At 41.1% G+C, this 19,845-nt stretch overlaps 1 protein-coding gene across 4 annotated transcripts; it reads right to left on the bottom strand.

Annotated features, from left to right (window-relative positions):
- Positions 1-1,523: 1,523 nt before the first annotated feature.
- TNFSF10 (TNF superfamily member 10) lies at positions 1,524-19,575 on the bottom strand. Of its 4 annotated transcripts, XM_027540935.1 has the most exons (6): positions 19,383-19,475; positions 18,940-19,053; positions 12,399-12,536; positions 10,432-10,474; positions 5,975-6,076; positions 3,340-4,074 (listed from the first exon to the last, which is right to left on the bottom strand). In XM_027540935.1, the coding sequence occupies exons 3-6, from the start codon at positions 12,534-12,536 to the stop codon at positions 3,623-3,625; spliced, it is 735 nt and encodes a 244-aa protein (XP_027396736.1). In that variant the 5' UTR covers positions 18,940-19,053; positions 19,383-19,475; the 3' UTR covers positions 3,340-3,622. The 4 variants fall into 4 exon arrangements, with proteins under 4 accessions (XP_027396719.1, XP_027396736.1, XP_027396730.1 ...); XM_027540918.1 differs by lacking the exon at positions 18,940-19,053 and having other exon boundaries at positions 1,524-4,074; positions 19,383-19,568; XM_027540929.1 differs by lacking the exon at positions 18,940-19,053 and having other exon boundaries at positions 5,993-6,076; positions 19,383-19,571.
- Between the last annotated feature and the right edge of the window lie 270 nt (positions 19,576-19,845).

Here is a 19,845-nt window from a genome sequence, read left to right as displayed (position 1 = left end):
CTGACTTGGGATCATGGGAGAAGCCATATCCACATGGCTCCACTGTGCATTTTCCTGGCAGGGATTCCCTGCAGTAACCTCATCCTCTCTGTGGTCTTCTGCCTGGGTTGAGTGCCCACATCTCTAGATGGCTCCATTCCTTGATATCTAGGCAGAGGCAGACATCTCTGAGGGTTCTGCTGGGCAGGGGCCTGGCCTTCACAGCTTTGGTAGCATTGCTCTCATGGCTTTGGGTGGCACCACCCCCACATTCATGGGCAAGGGTTGTCTGGTCTGTCAAAATCCAAGTGATATATTCCCAACTTTTGATACCAAAGAGGAAGCCTTAATGATTTCTAAATTGTCTTTGGGGTCCTTCTTCCCTTGTTTTGAGGAATACCACATATCCATAGCTCAATAGCTCTATGTGCCTCTCCTATAAAGTTTAAGAAGTCTGACTACTTTCTTTCATTCCTTCCTATCTCCTTCTGCTTCAGGTCAAATGGGCTGTTTTCCTTTTGGGTGGCTATAGTCATTATTCACACTGTTGAAAATTTTACATATAGTTCTGATACTGTATCAGTTGTACTTGGAATGAAATTTGAGACTTCCCAGGATGTTTATTTAAACTGCCAACTGAATTCTGCACATGCAAATGTAACTTTTTCCCTTCTAAATTTTGCCTTAAAATGTCACAATGAAAGGTACTTATGTTGCAGAAAGTTTGTGAATTAAACACCCAAATGCCTGGGTTGTTTGGGAACAAAGGATTAAAGAAGGAGAACGTTAAGCTTTATAGAAAAGCAAATAGTAACCATTAAAGCCAGAGATCAACAGATACACGAATAAACAAAATGTAGTACCTATTTTCCAATGCTGCAATATAGTTCAGTCTTAAAAAGTAATGAACAGTAAAAATTAATACAACATTGTAAATCAACTATACTTTTATTTAAAACCATATGATTATCTCAATAGATGCAGAGAAAGCCTTTGACAAATTTCAACACCCATTTATGATAAAAACTCTCCAGAAAGCAGGAATAGAAGGAACATACCTCAACATAATAAAAGCTATATATGACAAACCCACAGCAAACATTATCCTCAATGGTGAAAAACTGAAAGCATTTCCTCTAAAGTCAGGAACAAGACCAGGGTGCCCACTTTCACCATTACTATTCAACATAGTTTTGGAAGTTTTGGCCACAGCAATCAGAGCAGAAAAAGAAATAAAAGGAATCCAAATTGGAAAAGAAGAAGTAAAACTCTCACTATTTGCAGATGACATGATCCTCTACATAGAAAACCCTAAAGACTCCACCAGAAAATTACTAGAACTAATCAATGATTATAGTAAAGTTGCAGGATATAAAATCAACACACAGAAATCCCTTGCATTCCTATACACTAATAATGAGAAAACAGAAAGAGAAATTAAGGAAACAATTCCATTCACCATTGCAACGAAAAGAATAAAATACTTAGGAATATATCTACCTAAAGAAACTAAAGACCTATATATAGAAAACTACAAAAAAATAAAAGAAATTATGACATATGCATCAACATGGATTAAACTTTGAAGATATTATGCTACATCAAATAAGTCAAACATAAAAGAACAAATACTGCATAATTCTACTTACATGAGCTACCTAAGACAGTCAAATTCATAAAGATAGTATGGTGATTACCAGGGCCTGGAGGAAGGGAAATGAAGAGTTATTGCTTAATGGTTACAAAGTTTTAGCTTGGGATAATGAAATGTTCTGGACATGAATAGTGCCGAAGGTCGTGCAACAATGTGAATGTATTTAATGCTACTGAAATCTATGTTCAAAAATGGTTAAATGTTAAATTTTAAGTTACCTATATTTTACCACAATTTTTAGAAAATGGATGGAATGGGTGCAAGAACCGACAACCAATCCAATGCAGGGTTGGGGGGAGGGTGGGAAGTGAACACAGAAACAGACCCCCTGGGAGCTGGGTGTATGATGTTAGACATTAAAATCAATGGGGAAAGAGTGGGCTAGCCACTGAACAGTGTTAGACAATTGGTCACTGATATGGTAAAAGATAAAATTATATCCCTTCATCATTCATGAATTAAATTATTGTTGAATCCTACTATCAAACTATGAAAGACTAAACTTCAAGACTTCAGAAAAAAAAATCAATGGTAATATCTGTGTGACATCAGTAAAAAAAGATTTCCTCAACATGGTATGGCAAGCTGTATAAGCTTTCTAGGGCTGCTGAACCAAAGTGTCGCAGACCAGATGGTTTTCAACATCAGAAAGTTGTTCTCTTACAATTCTGGAGGCCAGGAGTCTAAAATCAAGGTGTCAGCAGATTTCTGAGGCTCTGAGTGGAATCTTCTCTTGTTTCTTGAGCTTCTGATGAGGACTGTCAATCCTTGGGGTTCCTTGTTTGCAGCTTCATCACTTCAATTTCTGCCTCTGCTGCCGTGAGGACTTCTTCCTGTGGGTCTTTCTTTGACTAAATCTCCTTCTTTAAATAATGAGTCACATTCTGTGAAGGACCCAACCTATTCCACTATGACCTCATCTTTACTAATTATATCTGCAACAAACTTATTTCCAAATAAGATCACATTTCTGAAGTACTGGGGAGTAGGACATTGACATTATCCTTTGTTGGGACACAATTCAATCTGTAACAAAGGCATTAACCATAAAGGAAAGGACTGATAATATTTTAATCACATTGTACAAAAATGAGCAGTTTCTTTCTTTCTTCTGTAAGACATGTTAGATAAAAGATATCATGAAAAAGACATTAGAAGTTCTTTTCTCCATTGTTACTAATCTTGTTACTATAAAATGTTAAGTACAAAATACATAAAAACTACATATTTTACTAATTTTTATTGAAAAAGGAACAAAAATAATTGATTTTTTATTGAAAGGTAGTTGCTTCACAGAAGGCAACGGCATCCCACTCCAGTACTCTTGCCTGGAAAATCCCATGGATGGAGGAGCCTGGTGGGCTGTAGTCCATGGGGTTGCTAAGAGTCAGACACGACTAAGCGACTTCACTCTCACTTTTCACTTTCATGCATTGAAGAAGGAAATGGCAACCCACTCCAGCGTTCTTACCTGGAGAATCCCAGGGACGGGGGAGCCTGGTGGGCTTCCATCTATGGGGTCGCACAGAGTTGGACACGACTGAAGCGACTTAGCAGCAGCAGCTTGAGAATTTCCAGGGGGACTCCTGAGGCTTGATCCCGCCTTTGCGTATGCCGATTCAGCCTTTGTGTATGCTGAGCCTCCTTCCTAATGACCTTTGCCATGGGCAGAGTTCCTCACGCTGGCTCCCAGCAGCTATCTTTGTGTCTTCTTTGGAGAAATGTCTGTTTAGGTCCTTGGCCTAATTTTTTATTGGGTTGTTTGTTTTTCTGATATTGAGCTAGATTTCTGGTGGTAAGGTGGAAAGCCCCAGTGAGGGCTTCCCAGGTAGCTAAGTGGTAAAGGATCCAGGATACCAAAAAAGCTTGTGTTGTAGATCTCTTGGTTGAAGTTGCTCTGCTAAGGCTGCCTTACTTTCACCTTGGTTTTGAAGTACTCTGAAAAGTGAAGGGTCAAACTGGGGGTACTGTTTTTTCTTTATAGATTATTTAGCCAATTAAAAAGGCTCCGAAAAAACTGGCTTCTTGGTCCAGGTCAACCAATCGTTCATTAGTTACAGAGACAAAAATTCGATCATTTTCCTTAAGCTCAAATATTCCTCCTTGATAGATGGAATAGAGTCCATATTCTGAATCTTTAGACCAACAACTATTTCTAGCACTTTTCATCAGCAGTATAGGGTCAGGATAGTTTGTGTATTTGTAAATATATTGTACCATTTGTTTGATTTTTTTTCTGTTCTCTTCTGTTGAAACAGTTCCCAAAACTTCCTCAGGTTCCTGAAATCGAAAGTATGTTTGGGAATAGATGTAATAAAATCCTGTTTGAAGGATAACCAGCTCTCCATTCCTTAAGTACAAATTATTCAAGAACGAATGTCCTTTTCTTGATGACTCCCAGGAATTTATTTTATGGCCCACAGCTTTTTCATTCTTGGAGCCTGGGATGAAGTTTGGAGAAAAATAAAATTAACTTGTAGTAAAGCAAGGAGTTTCCCGATAACTGTGGCTAGACAACGCTTTGGTTGGAACTGTCCCGCATTGTAGGAAGACGCTTTACCATCTGAGCCACCAGGGAAGTCAATTTAAAACTTCACGCTCCCTCAATCTTCCAAGGAGTCTAAATTTTAATCATATAGAAATCTGAAGGCGCCCATGCCACTGTGACCTGTTTGAAGTCCCCTATTTTGCTGTGCCTCGACCGTCACAGTCAGCTCTGAATGGTACCATGGGAATGGTTCATTAGGGTAGCCGTCTACTCCTGGGAAGAATTTCTGTCCAGAACCCCTACCTCCTTTCCTGTGCTGGTGAGCTCAGATTGACAATGTAGAAGGAAACCAAAAGAAACATATCTGTTCCTCAAGCCTAGAGCTCATAAATTCCTGCTACTCTTTTAGGTCTTTTTGGATTCTTCCTTGGTCTTTCTCAGTAACCCAGTGTCAAAATCACCTTCCAAGCAGGAGGCATCTCAAGTCCAATAAGGCAAGGTATAGGGTTTGGCAAAAATGCCCAGATTTAAAGATCTTCAGATCTTTGGATCTTTAAATCCTGAAGATTTTTGAATGAAGATGGGCCTTACTGAGATAGGATATTCCTTTAAACTTTGGGCTCATCTCTATGATTGGTGCAAATTTTAGTTTTTCAAGAGTTTAAAACTACCACCATATTATCTGATGAACTGTAAATAGGAATAGTGAAATAACAATCTCACAAATAGGCAGAACACATAAATTACCTCCAAAAATACCAGTTCAGGAATACCATGAAGGCAACCGCTCAGAGTAAAACCAGACAAAAGCCAACAAGCCAACAAAAAAAACCAACAAACTTTTCATTCATTAACTGATGCCTGAAATACCTTTAACCTAGGGCAAAATCTCTCACAATAATAAAAGCACTACTTACTGAGTGCTTACAATGCACTAGCATTTTGCATTCATCTTCACTATTTTGTGAGTTAAACGTTATCTTTTATGTGAAGAAAATGAAGCTTGGGACTTCCCTGGTGGTCCAGTGGTTAAGACTTTGCCTTCCAAGTCAGGGCGTTTGGATTCCATCCCTGGTTGGAGAGCTAAGATCCCACATGTCTCTTGGCCAAAAAACCACAACATTAAACAGAAGTGATATTGTAACAAATTCATTAAAGACATTAAGAATGGTCCATATCAAAAAAATCTTTTTTAAAAAAAAAGAGAGAGAAAAAAAATGAAACTTGATTGAGTTAAGTAATTTCCTCAAAATGAAAAACTTGGTAAGGAGGAGCTGGGATTCCCATGGGGTGTTTAGATTACAAGACTCACACACTAACTTCAGCAATACATGAACACCTGTTCTCCAGTTAAAATTAGGCTTAACATAATTGGTTAACTATTTGAAAATAAATTAACCTATTTGGTTAAATTATATGAAACTGACATTTCCATAAGTGCAAAGTGGTCAAATATTGGCCATTTTTTCTTTTTGTGGTTCAACCTAATGCAAATGTCACTGGGAGGGTTTGGTAACTCACTGGAAAAGTAGATCACTGATTTAGAACCTTTGCAGAGGAGAAAGATTTGATGAAAGAGTGAGAAATTACTTTTAAAAATAAGAAAAGCAAAAATGAGGGCATGGGAAACCCTAAGTTCTCTCATTTCAGAATTTTCCTGAGGCCAGTTGTGCCGGGCAGTAACTAAGCTACTCATCTTATAATCTTGCTTCTGAAAAGAGTCAATCTGAGACTTGATTACTACTGGCCATTTTGTAGATAGCCATATTAACATTTCAGATACAAAAATAAATTATTTAGAACAAATTCTTCCCTTCCTTTCCTTTAAACCATATATTAATAATTTCTCTTACCTGGAACTGGCAACGTACTTTTTTTCCGATTGCTTCCAGTTATATGAGCAGCTACCCTCTTAGGACCCTTTTCTCTCTCTAGGTAAGGATTATATTGCTTTTCTAAAAGAGAAGTAACAAAGAATCATCAGCACTTGTCAAGCTACTTCACAAATACATTGCTGTGCACAGCACTTGTCAATCAAGCATAGCAAACACACTGGGCTCCCAAAGTTGATTATATGGGTTTCCATAAAACCAACCTACATTTTAGTATTATGAGTAGTCTACTTCAGCCTATGTTTAATTCACAAAGTACTTTAGATAGGAGGAATAGGGAGTATCATTAGCCATAATTTATTGGCATCTCAGGGTTAAGGTTCTACTAGAATATAACAAAGTGAAGATTCTGACACTTTTACTAAACAACAATAGTAACCAAACCGTGGACATATAATACTCCTGCTGAGGCATTAAAAGTGCACAAATAACCAGGTACTGGCAACTGTCCACTTTGAGCTGTTTGTAGAAAAAGACTGATACCAATTCTCATCATTTCAATTATTTTTTCCTCTTTGCTAGCTACTATCTACTCTAAAGGAAGAGCAATTACAAAACATCATTCACTATCTCAGATGGGGTTTATGGCTCAACTTTCTTTGTGGCCACAGGATTCCACGGTTTACATGTCCATAGATGCCACAAATTGATATCCAGCAGTCACTTCTCTTGGAGAAGGCAATGGCACCCCACTCCAGTACTCTTGCCTGGAAAATCCCATGGATGGAAGAGCCTGGTGGGCTACAGTCCATGGGGTCGCTAAGAGTCGGACATGACTGAGCGACTTCACTTTCACTGTTTCACTTTCATGCATTGGAGAAGGAAATGGCAACCCACTCCAGTGTTCTTGCCTGGAGAATCCCAGGGGCAGGAGAGCCTGGTGGGCTGACGTCTATGGGGTCACATAGAGTCGGACATGACTGAAGTGACTTAGCAGCAGCAGCAGTAGCAGTCACTTCTCTCACATCCCAAAAGGTATATGGAATGACATAATGGTCATGATAATCAGTATATGAACATATAAATCATTGATTCACTAGATCACAATAAACAAATCACATTTACTGACCACCATCTGAAGTACTCTAGAGCAGACTAAATGACCACAAATTCAACAAATTACTCTTTTAAAAATCAGCTAAAACTTCTCAGGAGGCTTACATTGGTTGTTAAGATCAATTGTATGGTTTCACCAAATAAATATGTCCATGGACAAGGCAGTGCTTCCATGGGGGATTCAAAGATTAATCAGTGATAGTATAATCTGAGCCTTCAAGGGACTTAAAGTGTTTAGGGAAGATACAAATTAGAAAGTGAAAATTGACCCATGTGAAATAGAAAGGAAGGATGATGAAAGATTCCTATTTGTTGGAAAGCTGAGTCAGGGGAAGTTTTGGACTAAGGTCCCTTCATTCACTTACTCTAGCAAACCAAAGTGCCCATTATGTCTATGCCAGGCACTCTTCTAGGAACACAGAGAAATAGCTATAAACAAATGAAAGCAAGAAAGTATTTGAGGTGCAGGACAATTATCTGAAATGAAAAGGGTGGAGAGGCTTAAAGTCCACAACAATGGGAGAAGGGCGTTCACAGAGATCTAGAACAGTGTCCCCAAGACAAGATGCACACAGCATTCCTGGGACACAGGCATCGGAGGAGTTCAGTTTCAGGCTTGAATGAGGAGTTAAACTATAGAGGATTTGAATGTTAAGCTAAGAGATTTGGATTTTACAGACATGAGAAGACTTTAAACAGTTTTAATCAGGGAAGCAAAAAGATATGTGTTGTGCTTTAGGCTAAACTAACTCATAGTAAGGTCTGATGCTAGAAATTGAGAGGGCTAGAGATTGGTGAGTTAGCAGACAATTGTAATTGATCAAGGTCTGAGAATAGGAAGCCTCCGTCTAGACTAGTAGCAGAGGAAACTGAAATGAGGTGACAAAATTCCATAGGGGAGAAAGAAATAGGAAGAAGACTTTATCTATCTGGTATTGTTACTTATTCAGGATAGTGGGTATTTGTACTATATTGAAGACTCAACACAGCTTGGGGATGTAGGGTCAATTACGTTACTCTCAGAATGCTCAGCTTTCAAAGTTGGTGTGTTCATTTACTTTGAATCTCCAGTGATAAATAATTCATAATGTCTTGACTGCTCTGAGACTTTATTTTTTTTTTTAATTTTATTTTATTTTTAAACTTTACATAATTATATTAGTTTTGCCAAATATCAAAATGAATCCGCCACAGGTATACATGTGTTCCCCCTCCTGAACCCTCCTCCCTCTTCCCTCCCCATACCATCCCTCTAGGTCGTCCCAGTGCACTAGCCCCAAGCATCCAGTATCGTGCATCGAAACTGGACTGGCATCTGCTCTGAGACTTTAACACTTTGCTTTAAAACATTCCGTAATGGAATCCAGTTACGAATATCTTGCATTTGAGGTCAATGCAAGGATATAGGAAAGCCTAGATATAAGAGCAAAATCTGAAGAGAGGAAATTTCCTACAGACTATAGCAAACAACTCCCAGACAAGAAGCCTATGAATATGTATATTTGGGTGTCATGGATACATTTAGGTATACTGAGAAGTGTGTGATTTCTGCACCACACTGGGATGAGTATAAAAAAGAATATTTTTCTCCCAGAACTGAAAGTAGTACATGCATCTTCTATAAACCATGGATCTGGTGTTCCTCATTAGAAGAGTTGGAGGGACTTCCCTGGAGGTCCAGTGGTTGAGAATCTGCTTTGCAATGCAGGGGATGCAGTTCGATCCCTGATTGGGGAACTAGGATTTATATACCATAAAGCAACTAAGCCCATGTGTCACAACTGCTGAGTCTGAGCACCACAACTAGAGAGTCCATGTGCTGCAAGGAAAGATTCCACATGATGCAATGAAGATTCCGTGTGCCATGACTAAGATACGAGGAAGCCAAATAAACAAATATTTTAAAGAAAGAAGAGATGGCATGTTCATCATTCCTGCTACTGCCTTTGGCTTTGGGGAAATGACCAGAAAGAATGCTTAGATTCTGGGACCAGGTCTTGCCTTCATATTTAATAAAGGATGGTGGGGTTTATCAAGGGATGAGGATGCTGATTGTAATGGGAAAGGATAGCTGAAAAGTAGGAATACATCATTAACCAAATATCTATTTTAAAAACACTGTTTCTTCTCTGCCAGCATGGGGTACTCCAGGACTTTAAGTCTGGTACATTTATGGAGGCCTGTATGACTGTTCGTAGGGGAAAATGTGGTTATGGTGAGCTGAATGTGAAGAAGCAGCAAATTTAATTCATCAGTTACATTAACTTATGTCTTGATTAACAAAATGTGTATTAAGAATTTGTATGTAAACAGAGATGGTGGTGGGACAACACTGTGAATACATTAATTGTCACCAAATCATATGCTTCAAGATGGTTAATCATATGTTATGTGAATTTCACCTCAGTCAAAACATGCAGACACACACACACACACACACACACACACACACACACACACATGCACGCCAAAGTTGGTGCAGGTAAGGACTGGGGGATAAAAGAGAATCTACTAGGCTTGAGATATAGAGGTAAGTCCAGATATAGCGAGGTGAGAGAAATAGGCATGTTTTCAGTCTTTGTAGATCTTTTATGTAGTCGGGAATCAGAACACAGAGAATATATATATATTTTTTCTTTGATTTATACACATGTACTTATCAAAGGAAACTAACAAAATAAGTATGACAGAAAAACAGGATGTGGGGAAACTTTCTTAGAAAGCTGATCAGAGAAGTTCTCTCTGAAGAGGTGATGAGGATGGAGGATGAGGAGATGTGAAAATCCAAGAATGGGAGAAGCCAGACAGAGGACCAGAGAAGCCAGTTTGGTCTTCTCTAAAAGACCCACTGAAAGGGGATGTGGGTTAAGAGCAGTTGGCTGACTGTCAGTGGAGATGGCAAAGGTGTGGGGACTACAGAATGAGGATTTTGGGTGGGGAGAAGGATTGTTGGGAGAGAGATGATGGAGCAAAATTTTTGCATAAAGAAAGGCTTAGAGCCTAGGCATGGTCAGAAGCAGAGAAGATGGGTAACTTTGGACCCCTTATTTTTTTTTCCAGCTATGCTCCAGAAAGCTACCCACATTAGAAGATAAAAGCAAAGAATGGAAGAAGTTGAGATGAAAGGTAAATCCACATTGGAAGAATAAAATTTCCAGGAAATAAAGTTCATACCTGAGGTGGGCCTCAGATTTGGTTCAAATGCCAATGCCAAAAGGGAAACAGAATCAAGCATCTTGAGTTACTGAGCATCAGTCAGAGGTGGGATGTTTGGGTGGGAGTAGAGAGCAAGAGGATGGAGAAGTACTCAGCTTATCAGGAGGTTGACACTAGAAAATTAAAACAACAACAAAAAATAATACCTGGATTTGTAGGAATCATTTCCTCAAAGGTTCTCAAAGTCATCTGCAAATAGTATTGAATAAAGCTTGTTAATTTCCCTAAGCATTTAAATTGATTATTGAATGCCTATGGCTCTTCTTGCTGATGTCTAACAGGAAATTTCTGCATTTAAGATATCAACTTAGGCAGCTTTAAGTTGTTCAAGCAAAGAGCATGTGGGGTAGGATGGGATCTGGGGTAAATACAGAGTCAGCTGTCCCTACTATTGATGAAAGGATGGCCCTCTGTCTGAGAGACCTCTGTTTCTGGATGAAGTCTTTGAAATGCCATACCTGGAACACCACAGAAAGGAAGAGTCATTTTTCTCCAAGTTAGGTCAGCCTAACGTGCCCAGACTTCCTTGTGGCTAACAGACGTGATGGCCATGTCACCTCACTTTCTGGGAGGCGTGTCTGCATGCAAGCATGTGTACAAGTGCATTGTGTGTCTCTGAATGTATGAGTGTGTTAGATTCCAGGGGCTTTAAATTATTGGACAGACCCAAGACTGAAGGTGTAAGGCACACTCCCTTTCTCTCATGACACCCACAGACATGCACAGCCCATCCAGTGGTGACCTGCTAGCACCGTGTCATTCTCTCATTTCTGAGAATGTGGCTGAGACATTCTCACCATAAAGAGATCTTACCAAATTTTCATCTCTTACTAAATACCTCATATCATTTTCTTTCCCTACTTGCTAACCAGTGGGGAAAACCAGGAACAAAGAATGAATTTGAGCCCTTCTGTTCAATGAGCCCACTCTGACATGACTCACCCACGGCTTTAAACTCCTCTCTATTCAGTCCTCCTGCCCGTCCCTGCCCACCTTTCCCTTCACTCTTGTTAATCACATAACTGTCAGAAACTTCCTCTGTACTCCAGCCCCATATCTGCATTTTCCTTTGTCAAAAGCCCTGACATGTTGATGTATGGCAAAACCAATACAATATTGTAAAGTAATTAACCTCCAATTAAAATAAATAAATTTATAAAAAAAAAAAAAAAAAAGCCCTGACCACAGATAACAGGTTGGGGCTCCTCTGGGGCAAAGGAAACTGATGTGTGGGAAGGGAAGCAAGGGTCTCAGCACATTAGCTCTGCCACTGGCCTTCTGAGCCAGAAAGGAAAAAGGAGGAGCAGGAAAAGGAAAAGGCTAATTCTTACAGTGTGGTAGGCAGAAAAAAAGAACAATTATAATGAGACTTCCCTGGTTGTCCAGTGGTTAAGACTCTGCCCTCTGACAGCATGGGGCACTGGTTCAATCCCTGGACAGGGAAAAAAAGATGCCCAAGCAATAAGATGCCATGTGGCACAGCCAAAATCAAAAGCACACAACAAAAAAACAGAATGGTTAGAATATAAGCAGATGGACTGGATTAAAATTTGTTCATTATCAGCCCTGGGAAACTTTTCTCAAGTTACTTAACTGATATGGACTATTTTAATTTCTATATCTTTTTTTTTTTTTTTAAAGAAAAAAGAAGATAATAATGATTCCTTCCTCACAGCTGTTTGAGGATTAGGGGAGATGTTACTAACATGTGGAATGTCCATAAAGGACATTTATGGAAAATGATCTGTTTGTATATATGGTACCTGGAAATATGGGGAAGTCTTTTCCCCTCCTATGCTACGCTTTCACCTGCCCTGGGTGCCCTCTGTTGTTCTGTCCGTTCCTCATTTCCACAAAAGATAAAATATTTAGACTAGATGAGGAAGCTCTCTGGAAGAGAGGAATAAACTCTAGAGAAGGCTTCAATCAGGACCCACTGTGGGGTGGATCCCACCTTTTCCTAGTTCTGTGAATTTGAGGACAATCACTTAAACACTCTGGGTTTCAACTTTCTCCTTTACAAAATGAGGACTCTAGACTTCATGATGTAAAATGTTCTTTCTCCTCTGAATCTCCTATGCCCACTGGTAAAGTGACACCGTGGTTCACCTACCTTTTTAACAAACAGATAGAGTTGGGACTTTAGTTCCCAGCAGGGATTGATTATACTCTCATCATCTCTGGAGTCCCAGGAACGGTCATCTTCCTCCAAGAAGCAAGCCAAGCCACTTTTGAAGTATTTGTTCTGCATCTGGGTTTAGATGGATATAACACAGTATTACACACAAGTGCTTTTTCTTTTTGCTCATTTACAAGTTAAAATAACAGAAACCGATGACATGTTCAGAGGAGTCTTAGTACCTTGCATAAGCTCGTTGTCTGAAGTAAAAGTAAGCACGCAGTCTTCCATCCTTTGAATAAAGGTAAGCAGTTGAATGTGGGAGAGAGGAAACAGGTGTGAGCCAGACATCTGGGGTCACAATGCCTTTGCGGCCCCTGCCTTTGGATAGCTGTGTGTTGCTCAACAAATTGCCTCTTCACTTCAAAATCTCTTCTTCATTTGCATTTCAAGCTGGTTCCCTGTGGTGAGCTCTGAGGTCCCTTCCAGCTCTGACATGGTATGACTCCCACTCAACAGTTGGAAACCCATGCAGGTACAAAGTAGGAGTGGAATCTGTTTACGTTCCAGGATCCTCCCCCAAATTAATCAAACACTTTAGGGCAAAGGTAATGCAGATGACACCACCCTTATGGCAGAAAGTGAAGAGGAACTAAAAAGCCTCTTGATGAAAGTGAAAGTGGAGAGTGGAAAAGTTGGCTTAAAGCTCAACATTCAGAAAACGAAGATCATGGCATCCAGTCCCATCACTTCATGGGAAATAGATGGGGAAACAGTGTCAGACTTTATTTTTCTGGGCTCCAAAATCACTGCAGATGGTGACTGCAGCCAGGAAATTAAAAGACGCTTGCTCCTTGGAAGGAAAGTTATGACCAACCTAGATAGCATATTCAAAAGCAGAGACATTACTTTGTCAACAAAGGTCTGTTTAGTCAAGGCTATGGTTTTTCCAGTGGTCATATATGGATGTGAAAGTTGGACTGTGAAGAAAGCTGAGTTCCGAAGAATTGATGCTTTTGAAATGTGGTGTTGGAGAAGACTCTTGAGAGTCCCTTGGACTGCAAGGAGATCCAACCAGTCCATTCTGAAGGAGATCAGCCCTGGGATTTCTTTGGAAGGAATGATGCTAAAGCTGAAACTCCAATGCTTTGGCCACCTCATGCGAAGAGTTGACTCATTGGAAAAGACTCTGATGCTGGGAGGGATTGGGTACAGGAGGAGAAGGGGACGACAGAGGATGAGATGGCTGGATGGCATCACTGATTCGATGGACGTGAGTCTGAGTGAACTCGGGGAGTTGGTGATGGACAGGGAGGCCTGGCGTGCTGCGATTCATGGGGTCACAAAGAGTCGGACACAACTGAGCTGAATGTTCTATTTCTTGATCTTAGCTCTGACTGTCTCGGTGGTTTTTGTTGTTGTTCAGTCACCAAGTTGTGTCACCCTCCTGCAACCCCATCAACTGCAGCACGCCAGACTTCCTTGTCTTTTACTCTCTCCCTGAGTTTGGTCAAACTCACGTCCATTGAGTCCGTGATGCCATCCAAACATCTTATGCTCTGTCGCCCCCTTCTCTTTGCCCTCAATCCTTCCCAGCATCAGGATCTTTTCCAGTGAATCAGCTTTTCACATCAGGTGGTCAAAGTATTGGAGCTTCAGCATCAGCCCTTCCAATGAATATTCAGGGTTGATATCCTTTAGGATTGACTGGTTGGATCTCTTTGCTGCCCAGGGGACTCTCAACAGTCTTCCCCAGCACCACAGTTCGAAAGCATCAGTTCGTTGGTACTCGGCCTTCTTTATAGTCCAACTGTCTTAGCAGATTCTAGCTATTGTTGTGATGTCTGCTCCTCTGGATAGCAGAATCAGGACTACATTGCCATTAGATATTTGAATCTTGCCTCATTAAAAGTTTACACCAGTTAGGGATTTACCCGCAGAGACTTGAAATACAATTTGAAGGCTCCCTCATTCTGATTGAGGGTAAACATTTACAATGACTAGATCATTTTCTGCTAAGTTTGCACTTGATGTTACACACACACATACACATGTGCGCACACAGCTTATACACTCCAATCCATCTGGGACACTCCAGGATGACAACTGATTAACCTCATGAAGAAAAACAGGATGTTCATGCAAGTTCAGATGGGTCTGTTTTCCTGTTTTCATTTTTAACAACTGGGATTCAGATATTATTTCCATATACAAATCCACTGAAATGCCTTTCTCTGGAGAAATAAGTGGGAAAATAGTCATTTTATCTGTTCTCTGAATGAAGGGGACTTCAAAGCTTGAAGGAAAGATCAAACGTAAGAATGATCTGCTTCCTTCTATAGAAAGACAACCTCATTCCAAATCAAAATGACTTAAATACTGATGAGAACTTTTGGCGAGAGTCATGTGGGCCTGTACCATCAGCCACATGCTCCTTGCACATTTGATCAGGTCTCTCAAGCGTAGAAGTGACAAACCTGACTTAATTCCTTCCCCACTGGCATAGAACATTCATTTGCTTTTAAGTAAATGCTTATTTTCTTTCTTCCTTTTTAAGATTACAGGAGTAAAACATTTGCCTAGGAGATGTAGCGGGGGTGACAGGTGGGGGCCACCTAAATTATGACTGGAGATAAAATTAGGCACCATTCCTTTGTCCCTACCCACCTCCATGTTCTTCAACTGTAATCTGCAATTTATGTGGGGGCTTAAAAGCCTTTCCAAGGAAAGAACTCAATTTAGAAATATAAGAGCATGTTTAGCAAACTGCAGGGAAGATCAGAGAAAAGAGCTGCATTTAGTAGCAAGGCTTTAGGAAAGTTCCAGAAGAATAGTTTTATTAGACATTGTCCAGTCCAACAAGACTAGGTATTCCTTGGTCAGGTACTGATTTGATGAAACTGAATAAATAAGCTTAACTGGATTTCCCTGGTGGTCCAGTGGTTGAGGCTCTCAGCTGCCAATGCAGAGGTACAGCTTTGATCCCTGGTTGGGGAACTGAGATCCCACATGCTGTGGAGTGCAGCCAAAAGATTAAAAAAAGAACAAAAAGGCTTAACTAACTTTCATAACCTGTTGGGACAAAACAATGTGCCTGACACAGAAAGGAAAAAGCAACTCGCCTTCTTACATCATAGAAGTTGGAAAGTGCCAGGAGGCAGGGTCAGGGCTGGGACAGGGCAGAGTTGAGAGGTGCTGAGATCAGGCAGTCAGGGTAGCTGACAGCCCCTGTGAAGTCAATTGGAATTTGAGAGGGTGGAAGAGACCAGAGGCCAGCCCAGATCAGGACCAACTGCTGGCCTCTGGAGATCCTCTGGAAATTTTCCAGAAACATTTTCAGGAGGTGGGGAAGGATTGCCTCGAAAACTAAGGTCCTAAGGAGACATGGGAGGAAGTCTGACAAGCTAATATGACTCCACTGTTAACCCAGATTTAATGAAGCCTGAAGATGTTGAGGATACATAGACACCCTGAAAAACAGAAAATTATAGAATACTTTCCTAAAAGTAAAACAAGTAATATCCTCCTTCATCCACCCTCATTCTACTTCCTAGGTTACCTTTGGAGGATCTCTTTTTTATAGGGTTAAGATCAGCCTGGGTGTGGGCAATTTTGCATATGGTTTGGGCTCACTTGTGCCTCAGATGGTAGAGAATTCGCCTGCAACTCGGGAGACCTGAGTTTGATCCCTGGGTTGGGAAGATCCCTTGCAGAAGGGAAAGGCTACCCACTCCAGTATTCTTGCCTGGAGAATTCCATGGACTATACAGTCCATGGGGTTGCAAAGAGTCGAACACGACTGAGTGATTCACTTTATTTATTTATTTTTGTACTTTACTTTTAAGACTATATAAAAATGTCATTTTCTTTAGATCTGTATGACGGTCATATGGATGGTATAGATAGTTTTACAACATTCATTGTAGAAAACTGATAAAATATAGAAAAATAAAAAGGAAAAAGGGGCACCCATAATCCTATCATCTAGAGATCACAGCTTATTTTTCCTCCTAGATATTTTTATGCTTATGTACTGGTTTCTGAACAACAGAAAGCCACAGCCAGCCTGCACGCCTTCTCCAGTTTCCTATTTGGTAGTTTCCTTCACACACCTGGGCCAATACAGGTGAATGACACACGGGCAAGCAGGTGCTGTGGCTATCCCAGGAATGATTAATGATGCTTAATCTCTCTCCCCACTTCCTTTCCACACCCATTCACACTTTGAGAAGGAATTTTCTTCAGCACTTCAGTGGCTGGGACTGTTCTCTTGCTAACCACATCTGGATATTGGGGGCAAGGGGATAAATGTGCTTTTTTTAATTCGGACACTTCTAGGAGGAGAGACAGCTATGGCACTGGGTGCCGGCGCTCCTGTTCCAGGAGCCCTTGGTTCTGAGAAGTGGATTCCACTCAACTGCTGGTGATGCCATCACAAACACTGTGGTTGTCCAGGCCAGGTACAACCAGTCCTTGGCAGGGCTTGAGATCAGCTGTGTGGACTCCTTTGCTGGCTGGCTGGCTCAGAGACCTCAAGATGCCAGTCCTGACCCTCTCTGCTGCCCAGCCATTAGTCTCTGACAATCAGTTTCTGCAAATCCCAAATAGCATAAAGGATCATTTATGGAGCCCAGTGGATAAGGGGCTCCTCCTCCTTTTTCTTCGCCATCTATGATGACACAGCAATAGATAATGCCCTTGTCAAACTTTCTCAGAGACATAGACTTCAGAGGTTAAGCCCATATTTATTGTTTGTGCTTACTGGTCTTGAGGCTTCATTGTGAGGGTTCAGTCCAACATCCCTTAGCCCTACTCAACCCACACTCCCTATAATCCTCACCCACTGTATCTTCTGCAAATTTTCCCTTGCCAGAGTAGAACCTGTGATCTGATTTAGGAAATTAATACTTGTGTTGAATATGCTTTTCCAAACCCTACATAGTCATTCAAAGAGATTCAAATTCATTTTCCCTTGCAAAAATTTCTGATGAAGAGGGTGACAACTTCAAGAGACTGCTCCATGCTAATTACAACTTACTGAGGAAATGGCAACCCACTCCAGTGTTCTCACCTGGAGAATCCCAGGGATGGGGGAGCCTGGTGGCTGCCGTCTATGGGGTCACACAGAGTTGGACACGACTGAAGTGACTTAGCAGCAGCAGCAGAGTACCTATTTAATGCCTTGGTTCAAAATTGGGTTTTACCTTTTATCTAACTTCCCTGAGCCTTAGTTTGCTCATCTATAAAATGGGATGATTATATTTACTTTATAGAATTGTTATGAGGATGAAACTTTGAAAGCTTCTGAAACAAAGTATTTGCTCAATATCTCAATTCTCCTGTTCTTGATACTCTTAATAAATTCTTCTGTGCATCTATACAGAAGTGTACAAACATATAAACATTTCTGTGCTTAGTTGTTCAGTTGTGCCTGACTCTTTGTGATCCCATGGACCATAGCCCACCAGGCTCCTCTGTCTGTGGGGATTCTCCAGGCAAGAATACTGGAGTGGGTTGCCATGCCCTCCTCCAGGAGATCTTCCCAACCCAGGGACTGAACCCAGGTCTACCACATTGCAGGTGGATTCTTTACTGTCTGAGCCACCAGGGAAGCCCAAGAATACTGGAGTGGGTAGCCTATCCCTTTTCCAGGGGATTTTTCTGACCCAGGAGTCGACCTGGGGTCTCCTGCATTGCAGGTGGATTCTTTACCAGCTGAACTGCCATTGCAAGTATATAAACATAATCAGAAAGAATGTGTGCAGGTGGGAAGATGTTAAGCTTTGAAGCTTCTGTTTTTTAGAATTAAAAAAAAAAAAAAGTTGACCACATACACAGATAATTGCATGACTTACATCAGTAAAGAACAGGGAACTTTATTCAATACTCTGTAATCACTTATATGGGAAAAGAATCTGAAAAAAGAGTGGTTATGTATAACTGACTCACTTTGCTATACAGCAGAAACTGACATTGTAAATCAACTACATGCCAATAAAAAATACATTAAATATATATGTGTATGTGTGTGCTGTGTTTAGTCACTCAGTCATGTTTGACTCTCTGTGACCCCATGGACTGTAACTTGCCAGGCTTCTCTGCCCATGGAGATTCTCCAGATAAGAATACTGGAGTAGGTTGCCATGTCCTCCTCTAGGGGATCTTCCCAACCCAGGGATTGAACCCAGGTCTCCCACATTGCAGGCAGATGGTTTGCCATCTGAGCCACCAGGGAAGCCCTATGAGATGATAGCCGGTCCCTTCTCCAGGGGATCTTCCTGACCCAGGAATCGAACCAGGGTCTCCTGCATTGCAGGTGGATTCTTTACCAGCTGAGGTACCAGGGACTATATAGAAAGCCAAAAGCTGAAGTTGGCTTATTTTCAGTAATTTTGCTTTCAAAATCCACTGCAACTAGCAACATTTGGAATACACCACAGCATTATTACAGGTGACTTAGAGCCCGTCTTTGGGTTAAGCCTTGACTGTACCCTATGTCCCAGTAGAACCACATTTGTGAAGGTTGGTTACTCACTCAACAAGTGTGGGAGCTCTGTGCTAGCTTCTAGAGGTGTCACAGAAAGCAAAAGCAGACGCAGTCCTCCTCTGAGGCAGCTCCTCTCTTGCCCAAGAATTTGAGTCAAGAACTCTAAAACGTTAAGCAGAAAGCACTCAGGAATGACAGCAGTTAATATTATAACATACTGTTAACGACAAAACTACCTCAGCAGTTTCATTTCCTGCATCTGCTAGAATCTGGTGGAGCCAGTTCTGCAACTGTACTTTGTGCACATAATCCCTTTAACTCACTTTTGCAAAGTTCTCAGTAATGACAGGCATTAGCAGTTAGGGTCCCCGGGCAGGGCAGAGAAAGAGAGGCTTCTCTTCCTCTGTAAAGTCTTCACAGAGGAGCCAACAGAGGCAGTCAGCCAAACGGTGCTGAGAGCGCCTGTCAGGGAGCGTTTGCATTGTACTGACCTGCTTCAGCTCTTTGTTGAAATACATGTAAAACACGGCCATACCAAAAGCCTGCAGCAGCACTGTGAAGATGAGGATCGGCATGCAGATCTGCCCAAGTCTGGAGCCCGGAGCCTGCTTCAGGGCCATGATCACTGTAGGATGTGACTCCTGCAGAATGAGTCAAGCAGCAGATTAGGACTGCTTTAGGGTGGAGCCAATTTATAAGTTTTACTTAGTAAAAGAAACTGAAACTGAAAGTTGTAAGAGGAGAAAAAACAGTTGCAAGCCTACTAATCCTAAACGACTAGAAGCTAGGGGGGAGCAAGGCAGGTCCCTACAGTTTTCAGGGGCACGTGGCTCTCTGTCTCTGGTTTTGGACTTCTAACCTCCAGAACTGCAAGACAACACAATTCTGTTTGTGCTACTTCATTGTGGCAGCCTTAGGAAGTGAATATAGCTTCCACTGGATTAGAAAAGTGAA

Source organism: Bos indicus x Bos taurus, chromosome 1 (genome assembly GCF_003369695.1).
Source record: "Bos indicus x Bos taurus breed Angus x Brahman F1 hybrid chromosome 1, Bos_hybrid_MaternalHap_v2.0, whole genome shotgun sequence".
Classification (NCBI taxonomy): domain Eukaryota; kingdom Metazoa; phylum Chordata; class Mammalia; order Artiodactyla; family Bovidae; genus Bos; species Bos indicus x Bos taurus.
The sequence above is the reverse complement of the archived record's forward strand: the minus strand, read 5'-3'. Positions and strand labels throughout refer to the sequence as shown.

Bases quoted from the DNA above. Each gene is read 5' to 3' on its own strand.
- TNFSF10 (XM_027540918.1), bottom strand. From the start codon at position 19,511: ATGGCCCTGAAGCAGGCTCCGGGCTCCAGACTTGGGCAGATCTGCATG. The intron at 12,537-19,382 runs GTCAGTACAATG...ATCTAAACCCAG, and splicing joins TCAACAAAGAGCTGAAGCAG to ATGCAGAACAAATACTTCAA. The intron at 6,077-10,431 runs GTATTATTTTTT...CTTCTCTTTTAG, and splicing joins AATGATTCCTACAAATCCAG to AAAAGCAATATAATCCTTAC.